The sequence below is a fragment of the Panulirus ornatus genome, chromosome 42 (genome assembly GCF_036320965.1).
Source record: "Panulirus ornatus isolate Po-2019 chromosome 42, ASM3632096v1, whole genome shotgun sequence".
NCBI lineage: Eukaryota > Metazoa > Arthropoda > Malacostraca > Decapoda > Palinuridae > Panulirus > Panulirus ornatus.
In genome coordinates this window covers 1,628,392-1,642,108 of record NC_092265.1, presented here as the reverse complement: position 1 = coordinate 1,642,108, position 13,717 = coordinate 1,628,392, and the positions used below count along the sequence as shown (strand labels likewise).

At 41.1% G+C, this 13,717-nt stretch overlaps 1 protein-coding gene across 4 annotated transcripts in view; it reads right to left on the bottom strand.

Annotated features, from left to right (window-relative positions):
* Nucleotides 1-13,717, bottom strand: part of LOC139761808 (multidrug resistance-associated protein 1-like) — a 134,959-nt gene that overhangs the window by 32,571 nt on the left and 88,671 nt on the right. For all 4 annotated transcript variants that reach the window (XM_071686294.1, XM_071686295.1, XM_071686296.1 and 1 more), the window contains exons 22-24: nucleotides 11,220-11,309; nucleotides 3,997-4,087; nucleotides 3,510-3,618 (exon numbers count right to left, since the gene is read on the bottom strand). In XM_071686294.1, coding sequence (XP_071542395.1) covers nucleotides 3,510-3,618; nucleotides 3,997-4,087; nucleotides 11,220-11,309 — 290 coding nt within the window. The remainder of the gene's footprint in view (nucleotides 1-3,509; nucleotides 3,619-3,996; nucleotides 4,088-11,219; nucleotides 11,310-13,717) is intronic.

The window sequence follows — 13,717 nt, the reverse complement described above, 5'->3', positions numbered from 1 at the left end:
AGCGTTATTGGATTACGTGTTAATTGACAGGCGTGCGAAAGAGAGGCTTTCGGATGTTAATGTGCTGAGAGGTGCAACTGGAGGGATGTCTGATCATTATCTTGTGGAGGCTAAGGTGAAGATTTGTATGGGTTTTCAGAAAAGAAGAGTGAATGTTGGGGTGAAGAGGGTGGTGAGAGTAAGTGAGCTTGGGAAGGAGACCTGTGTGAGGAAGTACCAGGAGAGACTGAGTACAGAATGGAAAAAGGTGATAACAATGGAAGTAAGGGGAGTGGGGGAGGAATGGGATGTATTTAGGGAATCAGTGATGGATTGCGCAAAAGATGCTTGTGGCATGAGAAGAGTGGGAGGTGGGTTGATTAGAAAGGGTAGTGAGTGGTGGGATGAAGAAGTAAGAGTATTAGTGAAAGAGAAGAGAGAGGCATTTGGACGATTTTTGCAGGGAAAAAATGCAATTGAGTGGGAGATGTATAAAAGAAAGAGACAGGAGGTCAAGAGAAAGGTGCAAGAGGTGAAAAAAAGGGCAAATGAGAGTTGGGGTGAGAGAGTATCATTAAATTTTAGAGAGAATAAAAAGATGTTCTGGAAGGAGGTAAATAAAGTGCGTAAGACAAGGGAGCAAATGGGAACTTCAGTGAAGGGCGCAAATGGGGAGGTGATAACAAGTAGTGGTGATGTGAGAAGGAGATGGAGTGAGTATTTTGAAGGTTTGTTGAATGTGTTTGATGATAGAGTGGCAGATATAGGGTGTTTTGGTCGAGGTGGTGTGCAAAGTGAGAGGGTTAGGGAAAATGATTTGGTAAACAGAGAAGAGGTAGTGAAAGCTTTGCGGAAGATGAAAGCCGGCAAGGCAGCAGGTTTGGATGGTATTGCAGTGGAATTTATTAAAAAAGGGGGTGACTGTATTGTTGACTGGTTGGTAAGGTTATTTAATGTATGTATGACTCATGGTGAGGTGCCTGAGGATTGGCGGAATGCGTGCATAGTGCCATTGTACAAAGGCAAAGGGGATAAGAGTGAGTGCTCAAATTACAGAGGTATAAGTTTGTTGAGTATTCCTGGTAAATTATATGGGAGGGTATTGATTGAGAGGGTGAAGGCATGTACAGAGCATCAGATCAGGGAAGAGCAGTGTGATTTCAGAAGTGGTAGAGGATGTGTGGATCAGGTGTTTGCTTTGAAGAATGTATGTGAGAAATACTTAGAAAAGCAAATGGATTTGTATGTAGCATTTATGGATCTGGAGAAGGCATATGATAGAGTTGATAGAGATGCTCTGTGGAAGGTGTTAAGAATATATGGTGTGGGAGGAAAGTTGTTAGAAGCAGTGAAAAGTTTTTATCGAGGATGTAAGGCATGTGTACGTGTAGGAAAAGAGGAAAGTGATTGGTTCTCAGTGAATGTAGGTTTGCGGCAGGGGTGTGTGATGTCTCCATGGTTGTTTAATTTGTTTATGGATGGGGTTGTTAGGGAGGTAAATGCAAGAGTTTTGGAAAGAGGGGCAAGTATGAAGTCTGTTGGGGATGAGAGAGCTTGGGAAGTGAGTCAGTTGTTGTTCGCTGATGATACAGCGCTGGTGGCTGATTCATGTGAGAAACTGCAGAAGCTGGTGACTGAGTTTGGTAAAGTGTGTGGAAGAAGAAAGTTAAGAGTAAATGTGAATAAGAGCAAGGTTATTAGGTACAGTAGGGTTGAGGGTCAAGTCAATTGGGAGGTGAGTTTGAATGGAGAAAAACTGGAGGAAGTGAAGTGTTTTAGATATCTGGGAGTGGATCTGGCAGCGGATGGAACCATGGAAGCGGAAGTGGATCATAGGGTGGGGGAGGGGGCGAAAATTCTGGGGGCCTTGAAGAATGTGTGGAAGTCGAGAACATTATCTCGGAAAGCAAAAATGGGTATGTTTGAAGGAATAGTGGTTCCAACAATGTTGTATGGTTGCGAGGCGTGGGCTATGGATAGAGTTGTGCGCAGGAGGATGGATGTGCTGGAAATGAGATGTTTGAGGACAATGTGTGGTGTGAGGTGGTTTGATCGAGTGAGTAACGTAAGGGTAAGAGAGATGTGTGGAAATAAAAAGAGCGTGGTTGAGAGAGCAGAAGAGGGTGTTTTGAAGTGGTTTGGGCACATGGAGAGAATGAGTGAGGAAAGATTGACCAAGAGGATATATGTGTCGGAGGTGGAGGGAACGAGGAGAAGAGGGAGACCAAATTGGAGGTGGAAAGATGGAGTGAAAAAGATTTTGTGTGATCGGGGCCTGAACATGCAGGAGGGTGAAAGGAGGGCAAGGAATAGAGTGAATTGGAGCGATGTGGTATACCGGGGTTGACGTGCTGTCAGTGGATTGAATCAAGGCATGTGAAGCGACTGGGGTAAACCATGGAAAGCTGTGTAGGTATGTATATTTGCGTGTGTGGACGTATGTATATACATGTGTATGGGGGGGGGTTGGGCCATTTCTTTCGTCTGTTTCCTTGCGCTACCTCGCAAACGCGGGAGACAGCGACAAAGTATAATAAAATATAATAAATATATTCTTCAAAGCAAACACCTGATCCACACATCCTCTACCACTTCTGAAACCACAGTGCTCTTCACCAATCTGATGCTCTGTACATGCCTTCACCATCTCAATCAATACCCTCCCATATAATTTACCAGGAATACTCAACAAACTTATACCTCTGTATTTTGAGCATTCACTTTTATCCCCTTTGCCTTTGTACAATGACATCATGCAAGCATTCCGCCAATCCTCAGGCACCTCACCATGAGTCATACATACATTAAATAACCTTACCAACCAGTCAACAATACAGTCACCCCCTTTTTTAATAAATTCCACTGCAATACTATCCAAATCTGCCGCCTTGCCGGCTTTCATCTTCCGCAAAGCTTTACTACCTCTTCTCTGTTTACCAAATCATTCTCCCTAACCCTCTCACTTTGCACACCACCTCGACCAAAACACCCTATATCTGCCACTCTATCATCAAACACATTCAACAAACCTTCAAAATACTCACTCCATCTCCTTCTCACATCACCACTACTTGTTATCATCTTCCCATTAGCCCCCTTCACTGAAGTTCCCCTTTGTTCCCTTGTCTTATGCACTTTATTTACCTCCTTCCAAAGCATCTTTTTATTCTCACTAAAATTTAATGATACCCTCTCACCCCAACTCTCATTTGCCCTCTTTTTCACCTCTTGCACCTTTCTCTTGACCTCCTGCCTCTTTCTTTCATACATCTCCCAGTCAGTTGCATTATTTCCCTGCAAAAATCGTCCAAATGCCTCTCTCTTTCTTTTATACATATTTGCCATGTCCCACATTAGCAAGGTAGCGTCAAGAAGAGAGGAATGAAATTCTGCTTATTCTGAAAACTGACTCAAGAAATGCAAGCAGACTGCAGTGCAATTATCCTATGGGAAGGAGGAAAAATAATCACACCATATTCTTTTTTACAAATGCCAGAGGTTTTTTTTTTTTGTTAGTTTTTCTAATTTACCTGTTAGCCATGACACTTGGGTAGTAGCAGATTTGGTTGTGGTCAACCCTCTTCTCAGATTCAGAAATGAATTCATCTTGTTTATCATATGCTCGGATGGTTGATGCTCCTGTCAACAGAATTTTACTTAAAGGTGAAAACATGTTCCACTGGAGAAGGTAAATGAAATTCCATGACCTGAATTCTATCAGAAGTTCTCTTGAAAAGGGTTTACAGCAGCACATGCTTTGCTGAATTCAAAAGTAAACTAAGGTCCCATATCTCAAGTGGTTACCTAACTCAACATTATTTATATGTACTGCATACATAAAAAGCAATAAAGCTGTTTCATTTTTCTCAATATATCTTCAAAAATAATCTTTGCAAATAATTCTGTTCTAATAAAATTATCACATTAAGTCTTGATCAATCCCCTCCTCTGCAAAGAAATGCTGCATCTAAAATGTATCATCTTTCTGTGCAAGATTCTGATGTCAAACATAAATACCTTGTATACTCTCCTGAAAATGAGAGTAGATTGGAGATCTGGACACAGACTCAATACGTTTCAGTTGCCTAGATGTAGCCACATATAATACCTAAAAGCAAAAAGCAAAAATAAGAATTAGTGCATTGTAATTCCGTGATGGTCTGTTCAGCAAATTACTGATAACAACTTCATAACATCTAAAGCATATAAAGGGATACCATAAGTTAGTGGAATCCAGGGGAGGTTTACATAATCAAAATAATAAAAAGCACAGAAATACATATGGAACTTATCAGTGACAGCTTGACTTATTCAACAGCCAAATCATTATGTACCCTGCCATGTTATGAAATGTTAAGAAATGTGTAGTGAAAAAAGTTTCTCAACTCTCCTTTGTATCATTCAGCTTTAAACATGAGATGTAGTTTTTAAGGTTGAATAATGTTTCCTCTCCGTGATAGTGTTCTGTAAGCATTTGAGGAACATCTCTTGGTAATATACTTAACAGGGCTTTTATTAGCCTCTTATTCATTGAGGAGGCAGAAGCCTAACTCACCCTTTGCAAATGACACAGTGGTGTTCATGGCAAAATGCTCAGCTAAAAGATCCATTCAGGCCAATCAGCAAGAGCCATCAGACTGAAGTCAACCTAAATTCCTTCTCTAAGCCCATACATTCCACAAATCATGGACTCCAGAAGGTGGCGGCAGAAGGTAAAGAGTTTTTAGAAAAAGAAGGGAAAGTTTGAGGAAGGTGAAAGAAACAAAAAAAAAAATTGCCCATGGAAAACTGCCTTGGAGAAAAATGTTCCTTAATCTGAAAACCTGAAATTCCTCTCCTTTGTAATCTGTCTTGAGAGCATATGAGAGTAAACCTACATGAAGAAGGCCTGTCACAGCAAATTCATCACTTAATTCTAACTCAAAGATCCTTCAGTGTTGAATTAAAAAACTCTGGAAACTAATTCTCCTAAAGGAGGAATCCCCAGAACTACAGGAAATATCTGCATCAAAAAAATCCCCAGACCATCAAACACTTTCCTGTTGTCCTTCAAAACATTCTTGAGGAAGGATAAGGCATAAGCCACTTCTCACAACATTGTTCCAGTACAAGGCCTAAGTCTAGCCAATAAGGTGGATCAAAATCCACATAAATAGAGAAAAATTTAAGATCTATGTAACATTCCAGCAGAGACTCAAGCTCAACTTCTCTCTTCACCTGGCACATTGCTGTTCTTTCTTTTGAAAAGTAATACAGGAAGAGAGGATTTACAGTCACACCCTCCCACCCCAATAAGTTGCCTTTATGACATGCAGGGAATATGTGGGCAGTATTCTTTTCTGGCACTACTTTGCTAAAGCAGGGGGGGTAGCGATACTGTTTTCTGTGGGACAGGGTGGCACCGAGAATGGATTAAAGGCAAGCAAGTATGAATATGTACATGTGTATATATGTGTATGTCTGTGTATTTGTATATGTATATATGTTGATATGCATATGTGTATATGGGCGTTTATGTAACTATATGTTTATATGAGTGGATGGGTCGCTCTTCATCTGTTACCTGGCACTACCTCGCAGATGCAGGAAACAGCGATCAAGTATAATAAATAAATTTATTTTATATTACACTTGATCGTCGTTTCCCATGTCAGTGAGGTAGCGCCAGGAAACAGATGAAGAATGGCCCATCCACTCATATACACATATACACACATAAAAGCCCATACATATATATACACATATACATACCTAAAGCCCATACATACACATATACATACACATATCAACATATTCACATATACATACACATACACAGACACACATATATACACATTTTGGAAAGGATCACAATTTTGCGCATGATCAAGTACATTCCTAAGAGTCCACGGGGAAAATAAATCATAATAAGTTCCCAAGATGAAAGCCGGCAAGGCAGCAGGTTTGGATGGTATTGCAGTGGAATTTATTAAGAAAGGGGGTGACTGTATTGTTGACTGGTTGGTAAGGTTATTTAATGTATGTATGACTCAAGGTGAGGTGCCTGAGGATTGGCGGAATGCGTGCATAGTGCCATTGTACAAAGGCAAAGGGGATAAGAGTGAGTGCTCAAATTACAGAGGTATAAGTTTGTTGAGTATTCCTGGTAAATTATATGGGAGGGTATTGATTGAGAGGGTGAAGGCATGTACAGAGCATCAGATTGGGGAAGAGCAGTGCGGTTTCAGAAGTGGTAGAGGATGTGTGGATCAGGTGTTTGCTTTGAAGAATGTATGTGAGAAATACTTAGAAAAGCAAATGGATTTGTATGTAGCATTTATGGATCTGGAGAAGGCATATGATAGAGTTGATAGAGATGCTCTGTGGAAGGTATTAAGAATATATGGTGTGGGAGGCAAGTTGTTAGAAGCAGTGAAAAGTTTTTATCGAGGATGTAAGGCATGTGTACGTGTAGGAAGAGAGGAAAGTGATTGGTTCTCAGTGAATGTAGGTTTGCGGCAGGGGTGTGTGATGTCTCCATGGTTGTTTAATTTGTTTATGGATGGGGTTGTAAGGGAGGTAAATGCAAGAGTCCTGGAAAGAGGGGCAAGTATGAAGTCTGTTGGGGATGAGAGAGCTTGGGAAGTGAGTCAGTTGTTGTTCGCTGATGATACAGCGCTGGTGGCTGATTCATGTGAGAAACTGCAGAAGCTGGTGACTGAGTTTGGTAAAGTGTGTGGAAGAAGAAAGTTGAGAGTAAATGTGAATAAGAGCAAGGTTATTAGGTACAGTAGGGGTGAGGGTCAAGTCAATTGGGAGGTGAGTTTGAATGGAGAAAAACTGGAGGAAGTGAAGTGTTTTAGATATCTGGGAGTGGATCTGTCAGCGGATGGAACCATGGAAGCGGAAGTGGATCATAGGGTGGGGGAGGGGGCGAAAATTTTGGGAGCCTTGAAAAATGTGTGGAAGTCGAGAACATTATCTCGGAAAGCAAAAATGGGTATGTTTGAGGGAATAGTGGTTCCAACAATGTTGTATGGTTGCGAGGCGTGGGCTATGGATAGAGATGTGCGCAGGAGGATGGATGTGCTGGAAATGAGATGTTTGAGGACAATGTGTGGTGTGAGGTGGTTTGATCGAGTAAGTAACGTAAGGGTAAGAGAGATGTGTGGAAATAAAAAGAGCGTGGTTGAGAGAGCAGAAGAGGGTGTTTTGAAATGGTTTGGGCACATGGAGAGAATGAGTGAGGAGAGATTGACCAAGAGGATATATGTGTCGGAGGTGGAGGGAACGAGGAGAAGAGGGAGACCAAATTGGAGGTGGAAAGATGGAGTGAAAAAGATTTTGTGTGATCGGGGCCTGAACATGCAGGAGGGTGAAAGGAGGGCAAGAAATAGAGTGAATTGGAGTCATGTGGTATACAGGGGTTGACGTGCTGTCAGTGGATTGAAGCAAGGCATGTGAAGCGTCTGGGGTAAACCATGGAAAGCTGTGTAGGTATGTATATTTGCGTGTGTGGACGTGTGTATGTACATGTGTATGGGGGGGGGGGCCATTTCTTTCGTCTGTTTCCTTGCGCTACCTCGCAAACGCGGGAGACAGCGACAAAGTATAAAAAAAAAAAAAAAAAAAAAAAAAAAGTTCCCAAGTGCACTTTCTTCTAATAATCACATCATCAGGGGAGACACAAGAGAACAATATAATAGTCAGTTGATATACAACAAAGAAACGAAGCTTCGTTTCTTTGTTGTATATCAATTGACTGTTATATTTTTCACTTGAGTCTCCCCTGATGATGTGATTATTACACTAGTGCACTTGGGAACTTATCGTGTTTCATTTTCCCCGTGGATTCTTAGGAATAAATACACATGTACATACTCATACTTGCTTGCCTTCAATCCATTCCTGGTGCCACCCCATCCCACAGAAAACAGTATTGCTACCCCCTGCTTCAGTGACGTAGCTCCAAACAAATAGACAAAAAAGGCCACATTTGTTCACACTCAATCTCTAGCTGTCATGTGTAATGCATCAAAACCACAGCTCCCTATCCACATCCAGGCTCCACAGGCCTTTCCATGGTTTACCCCAGACATATCACATGCCATGGTTCAGTCCATTTTAAAATGTAAAAGGGTTAAAATTAATCAAAATAAAATATATTATCAATTACCCTGTGCCATTCTCACTTGTTTCAAATCCAAATATATGTGTTACTACAAGATTCCATCCGCTTGAGGTTACACCACAAGCAAAAAGTCACCTTTAATGATGCTTCATCATTAGGAGTACTGTCTTGTCAGGGGCTTGGGCTGCTGGAGCCTTTAGAAAGGACCTGGATTGCACAAACAGTCTTTTGTAGATTTTGATCCTGGGATCATTACAAATAAAATACACCATTTCATCATGTCCCTAGACCCTTCATGCCCATAATTCAACGACCATAAAGAAGACTGAGCATACAGTGTTGTAAAGTTGTTTGTGCATCTATGAGCAGAAATGTAGGGAGTTGAGAGTATATGTGACTAAAGGGTTATCAGGTTTTGCACAGCAGAGGGACAGGTCAGTTGAGGTGTGAGTTTAAATGGAGATACTTTTGGAGGAAATGAAATGTATGAGATACCTGGGAGTGGATATGGCAGCAAATGGAAACATGGAAGCAGAAGCAACTTATAGGGTGGGCGAGGGAGCAAAGATTCTGAGTGCATCGCAGAATGCATGTATAGGTCATTATCTTATACGGGCAAAAATGGGTATGTATGAAAGTGAAGTAGTCCTAAAGGTGTATGAATGTGAGGCATGACAATATGCAGAGGAGGGTGGATGTGTTTAAACAAAATAACTGAGGACAATGTGTGGTGTGAGGTGGTTTGATCGAGTAAGTAAATAAAAGGGTAAGAAAAGTGTGGTAATGAAAAATGTGTGGCTCAGAGAGTTGAAGAGGGTGTGCTGAAATGATCTGCACATATGCAGAGAATGAGAGAAGAGAAGTAGACAAAGAGGATATATGTGTCAGAAGAGGAGGGATCAAGGAGAAAGGGGCAACCAAATTGAAGACAGAAGGATGGAGTGAAAAAGATTTTGAGAGACTGAGGCCTAAACATGCAGGAAGGTGAAAGACTAACAAGGGATCAAGTGGTCTGGAGAACTGTGGTATACAGGGGTCGACGTGCTTTCAATGGACTAGAGCAGCCGTAGGAAAGCATGGAAAGGTCTGTGGGGCCTGGTTGAGAAACGAAGGTTGTGGTTTTGGTGCATTACACATAACAGCTGGAAACTGAGGCCTTTCTTCATCTGTTCCTTGTGTTACCTCACTTAAGTGGGAAACAAGAATCAAGTATGAAAAAGCGTCTAAAAACCCTCCTATTAATCTAACGGAGTACTGCTTTTTTTTTAATCACTAAATTCTTGCTAAAATACATTCCTCAAATAATTCCACTTTAATGCCTGCACTATTCTCAAATGCTCAATGCTTAGTCATCACATATGAAGTACACCAACCAACTATGCAGTCATAACTGCCAACTCTAAACAGAAATTTTCTCCACTTTGTAGCTCTCCTTCTTCTTTTTTTTTTTTTTTTTTTTTTTTTTTTTGCCGCTGTCTCCCGCGTTTGCGAGGTAGCGCAAGGAAACAGACGAAAGAAATGGCCCAACCCACCCCCATACACATGTATATACATACGTCCACACACGCAAATATACATACCTACACAGCTTTCCATGGTTTACCCCAGACGCTTCACATGCCCTGATTCAATCCACTGACAGCACGTCAACCCCGGTATACCACATCGCTCCAATTCACTCTATTCCTTGCCCTCCTTTCACCCTCCTGCATGTTCAGGCCCCGATCACACAAAATCTTTTTCACTCCATCTTTCCACCTCCAATTTGGTCTCCCTCTTCTCCTCGTTCCCTCCACCTCCGACACATATATCCTCTTGGTCAATCTTTCCTCACTCATTCTCTCCATGTGCCCAAACCATTTCAAAACACCCTCTTCTGCTCTCTCAACCACGCTCTTTTTATTTCCACACATCTCTCTTACCCTTACGTTACTTACTCGATCAAACCACCTCACACCACACATTGTCCTCAAACATCTCATTTCCAGCACATCCATCCTCCTGCGCACAACTCTATCCATAGCCCACGCCTCGCAACCATACAACATTGTTGGAACCACTATTCCTTCAAACATACCCATTTTTGCTTTCCGAGATAATGTTCTCGACTTCCACACATTCTTCAAGGCTCCCAGAATTTTCGCCCCCTCCCCCACCCTATGATCCACTTCCGCTTCCATGGTTCCATCCGCTGCCAGATCCACTCCAAGATATCTAAAACATTTCACTTCCTCCAGTTTTTCTCCATTCAAACTCACCTCCCAATTGACTTGACCCTCAACCCTACTGTACCTAATAACCTTGCTCTTATTCACATTTACTCTTAACTTTCTTCTTTCACACACTTTACCAAACTCAGTCACCAGCTTCTGCAGTTTCTCACATGAATCAGCCACCAGCGCTGTATCATCAGCGAACAACAACTGACTCACTTCCCAAGCTCTCTCATCCCCAACAGACTTCATACTTGCCCCTCTTTCCAAAACTCTTGCATTCACCTCCCTAACAACCCCATCCATAAACAAATTAAACAACCATGGAGACATCACACACCCCTGCCGCAAACCTAAATTCACTGAGAACCAATCACTTTCCTCTCTTCCTACACGTACACATGCCTTACATCCTCGATAAAAACTTTTCACTGCTTCTAACAACTTGCCTCCCACACCATATATTCTTAATACCTTCCACAGAGCATCTCTATCAACTCTATCATATGCCTTCTCCAGATCCATAAATGCTACATACAAATCCATTTGCTTTTCTAAGTATTTCTCACATACATTCTTCAAAGCAAACACCTGATCCACACATCCTCTACCACTTCTGAAACCACACTGCTCTTCCCCAATCTGATGCTCTGTACATGCCTTCACCCTCTCAATCAATACCCTCCCATATAATTTACCAGGAATACTCAACAAACTTATACCTCAGTAATTTGAGCACTCACTCTTATCCCCTTTGCCTTTGTACAATGGCACTATGCACGCATTCCGCCAATCCTCAGGCACCTCACCATGAGTCATACATACATTAAATAACCTTACCAACCAGTCAACAATACAGTCACCCCCTTTCTATAGATTAAAAAAATTCTGAGACCAAAACTTGCAAAAGGTATTACCTGTACAAAGCAGTAGATGACCATCGTTGGGACCATGACCACAATAAAGACAGGAGTTGAGTAAATGATCACCAGAAGTGTTGACACCACCTGCAGAATGCAAAAAAATAGATACCATTTTTAAAGTCATGAGCTGGAGGAGAACTAATGCACATCATATTTCATAAGAATTATCATAATTGTAATCAGGTTTACATACATAGTACTAACACTTTTTCACAATCCTGTACCATTTTAAAGACCTAGCCCATCTTTTCCTTTAAGCATATCTAGTGTCTGTTCTTTAAAACATCTAAATTTCTATCTACAGCACTATATAAAAATAAAAAATATCTATTTGTTTGCAAATCTTCTTTACTGTAGTCTGTTCCTTCAGTATGAAACCCATTCTATAGGACAGTTTGAGGAATCAGGGTCAGGACCATTAATCCCTCATCCTTCAGTAATCGCTGAACTCCACTCTTTCAAGCCCATCCTCAGCCAGTCAGAGACTGCCACAGATGGGGTCATTAACCCACTCAATCAGAGAATACTTACAGCTCAGAAATGTATTGGATCCTGACTTGTCAGGATACCTGAAGCTACTAAGCTGGCTTTTTCTATCCCAGAGATTGTCATACTTCTCACTCTTTTTATATTCACTCATCAGTGTATCATGAGAATGGTACATAAGTATGCACTGGAATTTTTCCATTGGGGAGTGGCAAAGCCATACATATACATCCAGTCACATCCATTTATAAGCTGTCATGCATAATGCACCAAAACTACAGTTCCCTATCCACATTCAGGAGACACAGACCTCTCAATGGTACATAACCTTGACAGTGATCAGCCATCCCACCAGCAGCCCCTCTTAGCACATTTCTAAAATATTCTCTTTTGCATGCCCACTGACCATCTTTCCAACTCACATATGTATACATGTGTATTTCCTTCTTTTTAATTCAGGTATTCCCAAACACCAGTCCTTTTTCAGCACACAACTCCACAAGCTCTTCTCCATTTCCATTCATAACACTGAATATTCCATGCACCTCAATTATATCCTCAAATGCCATATTACTTGTCTTTGCTTTTAAATCACTCATCACTAATACCTGGTCTTGTATATTAAAACTGGTTACACACTCACTCATCTGTTCCCAAAACACTTGCATCTCATGATCTTCCTTCTCATGGCCAGGTGCATAAGCACCAATAATCACCCATCTCTCATCGTCCACTTTCAGTTTTGCCCACATCAATCTAGAACTTACTCCCTTACACTCTATCACATACCCCCACAACTACTTCTGGAGTACTGCTGCTCCTTCCTTAGCTCTTGTCCTCTTACCAACCCCTCCCTGACTTTATCTATATACAAGTATGAAGGTGAAATCACAACTAGGTAGTTCAGGTAAATTCATTTAACGTTTACTTTTCATTCATGCAGCACTACATGTTTCAAGGAGACAATTTATCTCATCAGGTGAAAACAATTCATATAGTTTTTAAATCCCATTATACTTCAGCATGGAAGTTACAAAACAGAATCTATGTATTGGTGTTGGGATTTAAAAACTATATGAAATGCTTGCACCTGATGAGGGGGACTGTCTCTGTGAAACATGTAGTGTAACACATATGAAAAGTACAGTAGCTAAAACAACTATCAGTGCAGGTGGGGGTCGACATGCTCCGAAATTTTACCTATGACTAATGATATCTCAGGAGTGTGTTGCCATATGGGAATAATTCATAAGTTACATATGTGGTGGATTACTGTCTCACAGTACATGGAGACAGTTGTTACCACTCCCGATATATGGCTTACATAGTAATGTATCATACATGAACTATGGTTGCTGAGCATGATTCATTTTGATGCTTTACAGCCATTTAATATTCAAATCACTAAACCGAGTCTGCTAATTATGATCCTGGCTTACGAGACACTCCATTGCCAGCTATGAATCATATCAGAGCCAGCATGAGATGATTTTATGTTTCTCATGTCATTCATAATGAAAACTTCACAGGAATCGTGAAGAGACATTGTTGCCCTTTACAATGAGGGTCAAAGAGTTTCTGAAATTTCCCAGCAGGTTGGTGTCCACCAGAATACCATTTCTCTATGGATCACACAATACTGCAGGACTGTGGCTACAGCTGATTGGGAACGAAGTGGTCAACCGCGCAGCAATACCCCAGAGGAGGACCAGGTTGATCAGTTTTATTTGTAAACATGCCATAATGTGGCATCTAAGAAGCCATAAGTGATGTGATATAACATCCATGCTGGTGACATCCATGCTTCACAGGTTTAATGCTGTCATAGTGGTGGGAGGTGCTTATACAAAATACTAACCAAATAAAATAGATAATTCATGTGTTTATTTACTACTTTTGATTATTCATGCAAAATGACACAATAATAGCACACACTTCTGATGCCATACCAGAGGCTTATCAATTCATAATGAGATACTATACCAGTAAAGAACAAAACTGTTTGG